This window comes from Gymnoscopelus braueri, assembly GCF_963280865.1.
Source record: "Gymnoscopelus braueri genome assembly, chromosome: 13".
Lineage (NCBI taxonomy): Eukaryota > Metazoa > Chordata > Actinopteri > Myctophiformes > Myctophidae > Gymnoscopelus > Gymnoscopelus braueri.
In genome coordinates this window covers 14,126,091-14,131,848 of record NC_137615.1, presented here as the reverse complement: position 1 = coordinate 14,131,848, position 5,758 = coordinate 14,126,091, and the positions used below count along the sequence as shown (strand labels likewise).

Sequence of the window (5,758 nt, the reverse complement as noted above, 5' to 3'; positions counted from 1 at the left end):
ACAAGCTTTACCGCGCTGACAGCGTTGTACTGTTGTAGTCAATAGAGCGTCGCAGTTCCCGCCCACTTCCGGTTTTTTTTGGTGCCGGAAGAAAAAACTCAATGCATTTTTCCATTGACATTTCCAAAAATATTCATATCTATTAATTTAAGCCTCGAATCAAGCCATCATGAGAGCACATGAATCATGACCATAGAACGTTTTTTTCTGTGATTTTTTTTTTTTAAACGGCAAAACAAAGGGTATTTATTAAATATAGTATATCATATAATTAAATATAAAATAAAAAAAAATCACAGAAAAAAACGTTCTATGGTCATGATTCATGTCCTCTCATGATGGCTTGATTCGAGGCTTAAATTAATAGATATGAATATTTTTGGAAATGTCAATGGAAAAATGCATTGAGTTTTTTCTTCCGGCACCAAAAAAAACCGGAAGTGGGCGGGAACTGCGACGCTCTATAGGGTGGTTGTAACGGGGCGGAGCACAAATTGTCACGGCCAATCAAAACACCCGTTATTCCACGAACAGCCTTTTAATCAATAAATTCACGTTTTCGTTCATTGTTGAAGGTTTGTGTTCTGGAGTGGAACCAGCTGCTCTTGAACTGTTGAACAGGTGAGTTAGAGTTACACACAGTCATGTAATAATACCATTTATTTTATTTGTTGATAGAACATGAACATGAGTAGCTATTAACAACATGAAGAGATACTTGTACACAGATATTTAGCCTAATGAAGCCTAAAATCATGTCGCAGACCCCCAAATTAATATATAGACTATTTGGCCACAGGCTATGGTTGCAAAAAAAAAAAAGAAGGGATACGGCGTAGCTAGACTAGACTATATCACTGCGTGGATATGAGTCTGGTGCTTCCATGAGGAAGTATTTTTTCCCAAGGGGCGGGATCAAAACAACAGCCCTCGACACAATTGGTTAGACCTACAACCAACTACCAATTACAGTCTCCCATATTCGAATACTGGGCCCTGATTGGTTACCCACGTCTTCTGGAGCAGGAAATGGATTCTCTATGGAGCGGTGCCAGACCCAAATCCCAGAGTGCAAATTTTTTTTGCACTCGCAGATTCGTCTGGTCCCAGGCTAACTTATTCCGGCCCTCAGGGAAGCCGCGATGCATAAAGTTATTAAATATGTCAGTAATGTTTTTTTTTTAAATATGTATCTGCCCTGTGCAACTTGAAATCCTTAAAGCCAAACAGAACAGTAATTTTGATTCATATGTTCCGGTGTTCAACGACAAACAATTAAATCGCAATTATTTGTGTGACAATTAATCGTCATTGATTGATTGATGTACTTTTATTTAGTAAGACATGAGAATAACAGTACATGGAAGTACATATTCACAATACAAGGTCTACTAACATCATGGTCATGTAACATTTCATAATCGTGACAGCCAGCCCTACTCCCAGGTAGGTAAACAATGAACCTAACATCTGTCTAAACCAACATACTGTTGAAATAACAATCTGTACATTTGAAACTATAGCATATAGCAGGTAAACAATGAACCGAGCATCGGTCTGAACAACATGCTATCTAAATGACATTCTGTGTATGTGATTACCTTGCTTATTGTAAGGTAATAAGAGCATCTGCTAAATGCCTACATTGTAATTGTTCGTTGTTGTTGTTGTTGTTGTGTAGGATGGTTGGTGCAGAAGAACAGTCGTTATTCTTTGTGAGTGTTCCAGAGCTGAGCGGGTTGTGTTGGGTTTCTCTGACTCTACAACCAGATGAGAATGAACCCAGAAACAAACAGATGAAGACATGCTGCAGGTCAGACACTATGTGGACATACTGTAATATACCATTTATACTTAATGATTGCTTGTTTGTTTATTGCTGTTTTTATTGACAAACTAGGACGGTGCCCTCCACTGGCCTATTCAGGCCTTTTCTGATATTTGCACTGTCGCGCCAACACCTGTGTGTTGATGACATTTTACGTTATCAACCCCCTTATGTTTTTACGCTACCTAGGGTTAGGGTTTAGCTTAGCCAATCACATAAACCCTTGATCCACACATGTTGCCAACCACATGAACATTATTGCCCTTCTAAATCCTGACCTAAGTTTTCTGGAAAACTTCAAATATTTATTCAAAAATTACAACAAATGTATGTTGATATATACTATACATAGCAACAAGAAACCCCAAAAGAGGTTCCCGCCCTGAAAGGTATAGTTACAAATAGGGGTTCCCGCCCAAAATGGGTTAAGCTATTATTATTTTTATTTAATTTTTTTCAAAAGCTCCTAGCAACAAATGCAGCTACCTTTAAAATGTATTTTAACTTACAGCAACTTTGGAAAAGTGACTTGAATGCTAAAATCCATGCGTTTCCTCTCTAGATGACACAAAAGCAGCCAGTTAAGTGTGGTGACAACTCAGCTCAATAGCCATCCAGGCACAGGCAGTACTGGAGTAGTCATTGTTGGTTGACTACAGAAGCAGTAGCATGCGTTCAGCGAAAAAGGGCTAAAGCCTTCAGTAACAGTAACATGTTAATGAACAAACAAATCTAAACCTACCGAGGAAATTGTTTGGTGAAAGGTCAAAGTTCAGAGAAATGTACTATGTGTTGAGTTGTGTAGTGGTGGATTGTGAAGTGAGATTCCTCCAGTTTGGCACAGTAAAATTTTACCATGTTTATCAGTGATAGATTATGACCTTCTTTCTTCTCTTTAATGTTTCAATGAATTGAGTACAAAGGACCCCAATGGAAACAAGCCATAGTGCTTTCTTGGATTTAAAATCCTCTTAACACATTGAGTGCCAGGGTTTTTTAAAAACAGGGTACAGTCGGTGCCTGGATTTTTAACCATTTTTGAACCTTTTTCAAGTAGTCACAAAATATTTTCAGTGATCACCGTCCTCAAGGTGATCCCCTCATTACACACATAGAGGTCTCGTACAATCGGGGGGAAAAAATTTAAAACATTAGGTAATCCGTTCCATAGTTGCAGCCAGTTGAAAATAGTCGAAAATAGTCCAAAATACATACATATTTTAAAAAAAAAGTACACAGGAGCCAAGATACAGGCTTTTGAAGTCATAAGTTAACCAGGAAGTGGATTGGAGTCTAAATCTTCGAAAAATGATATCTCTTGGTGCTGAGAAGAAAAAAAAAAACGGTCATAACCGTTTTTGGCACACAACGCATGGCTTCTCAAAAACGGTCCGGACCGTTTTTGGCACTCAATGTGTTAACAGACCTTGTATTGATAAAGTGTTCAATCAATCAATCAATCAATCAATCAATCTAACCGAAACGTCCGGGACTGACATCATAGACCCATCTTTGGGCATAACTGACATCACCCGCTCCATATACAGTATGAATATGACTGACATCCCCGTAATGACACCAGCGCAGCAGCCAACGATATAAAAGGCAACGGAATTCCCAGGTTAGCTCAGTTACACCAGCGGTACTCGACATCGATAATAGTGTTCTGAACCGACATCCTGAAGTGATTTCAACATCACCATATCAATCATCCAGATTATTGACCCTATCAGTCTAGTCCTCAGTTTCTCTTCGTAATGGAAGACGTAGGTAACCAAATCCTCCTGGGATCCGCGTACGCCATTGTCTCCCACCCTTTCACGTACGTTAGAATCCTGGCGCAGGTTGGACATGAGCCTCTACCCTCTACCGGTGGCGGGAACCTGTTTAGCAGACAATTCCTCTGTCTAACTAGAGATTTTGCTTATGCAAAACACATTGCCAAGATTGATGGTAAAGCAGGCTTGTTCAAAGGATTGGCCCCGAGTCTCTGCGCGGGCGCCATCGGAACCATCGTACACAACAGCGTACTTCAAAGATGTCAGGAAGAAGACGCGTTTAACGTCGAGGCCGAGGAGGGCTCCCTGCGCCACGTCGTCAACGAGACGATCAAAGAGACGATCGCGAGCTCCTGTGCCATCATCGTCACACACCCCTTGCGTGTGATCACCCTGCGATGCATGGTCCAGTTTATCGGAAGAGAAACTAAGTACGGCGGCGTGTTTGACTCCGTCCTAGCGGTCTACAGGGGAGATGGCATCGCAGGCTTCTTTGCCGGCTTGGTCCCCCGTCTCCTCGGGGGCGTGCTGTCTGTGTGGATCTGTAACCTGCTGGAGCACCTCATCAACACGTACGCCATTGACGAGAGACAATGTCAGACGGAACTCAAGTGCTCTCAATTTACGGGGGGGCTACTTGCCTACATTGGCACACATCCCTTTATGCTGGTGTCAAATCTTATGGCTGTCAACAACTGCGGGCTGGCAGGAGGCCTGCCTCCCTATGCGCCTGTGTATCCTACCTGGGTGGATTGCTGGAGGGATTTAAGCAGAAAGGGTCACATGAGGAGAGGAAGCAGTTTATTCTACTGAGAGCTTCCAGCAGACCAGAAGAGATTTGTTTTAAGCCTGGAAGGAGCTGATCTTGTTATAATTGTAATATAACAAGATGTGGTCTAATAACGACGTGGCTTCGTGTGGATCTCGGACTACTTCATGAACAACACGACAGTCATACAGTTATAACTTCAGTATTGATGATGTCATCATATATCCACATCATCAGTGTTCATATTATGGACTATCCAAGCCCTATTGACGTCCATTATAAAATAAAAGTAACATATTTCAAAAGGTATCTAGAACATGTGGGGAGAAAATAGTGGGGGTATTAATTTAGCCTATTGGGAGAGCACTGATCAATCCAACGGTTTGACACACACACACACACACACACACACACACACACACACACACACACACACACACACACACACACACACACACACACACACACACACACACACACACACACCTCAAAATAAATACACCGTTTTCACCCTAGTATAAAGTGGGAGATGAGCTATACAAAAATCAATCAATCAATGTAGTTACATTTACAAACATTCCTCAAGTCATAATGAATTTATTTTCTTTCTTTTTTTCCTAGGGAAAGGCCTACAAGCTCTAATTGTACCAACTCCAAATTTTGACTTGCCCCCCTCTCTACGTCGTCCTCAGACGAGCCCTCCATCAGCGTTTCCAGTCATATCGATTCTCCATACATCTGGCCAGTTCGTTTTGTGCTTTCCGCACCATCATCTTTGGGACGTCCAGTCACATAGGTAGGTGTAACACATGTCCTCTTGATCGATGCCTGTGTGGTGGTGGTTCCCAGTACCTCAGTACAAAGCTTTCTGGCAGGGCAGTTCCTCCTGGTGTCGATGGCAGTGACCGGCTAGTCTCGCTCTCCTGATTTCCATCTTCTCTGATACACTTGGTAGCCCCCCGTACAGATGCTTGTTGGTAATGTGTTTGCCCTGTTTGTTCAGTACCACGCGTAGCATTCTGGTGTGGCACCCATGCAGGGTCTTCTGTAGGGCATGCAATGCATCAGTGTGCAGCATTGCTTTACCACGCTGGATATGATAATATCCAGAGCAGTCAGTCCTGAAGTTGTACATCTATTTTTATGACTCAAACGCTACACGGATACGTTTTTCGCCCTCCTTTTCTTTTCTTGCATGTGGAATAGAGTGTTGCCACCTTGTAAAGTTGTTTGTGATCCGCCATTAATATTGACAAAATAACCTCAATCTTGTCTTTATAAGGATGTTGGTTTCCATCAGTCCTAGAAGGGGAAAAAGGGTTTCGGGCTGAATTCATGGTTCAGGAACTTTTTGTTTTTGTAAACAAATGTGTATATTTGGCG

General features: G+C 41.8%; 1 protein-coding gene across 1 annotated transcript; it reads left to right on the top strand.

Annotated features, from left to right (window-relative positions):
• Positions 1–3,585: 3,585 nt before the first annotated feature.
• Positions 3,586–4,419, top strand: LOC308099408 (mitochondrial carrier homolog 2-like; the record flags this gene model as incomplete). Its single annotated transcript, XM_080448148.1, has 1 exon — positions 3,586–4,419. One exon carries the CDS (start codon positions 3,586–3,588, stop codon positions 4,417–4,419), a length of 834 nt encoding a protein of 277 aa, XP_080304274.1.
• Between the last annotated feature and the right edge of the window lie 1,339 nt (positions 4,420–5,758).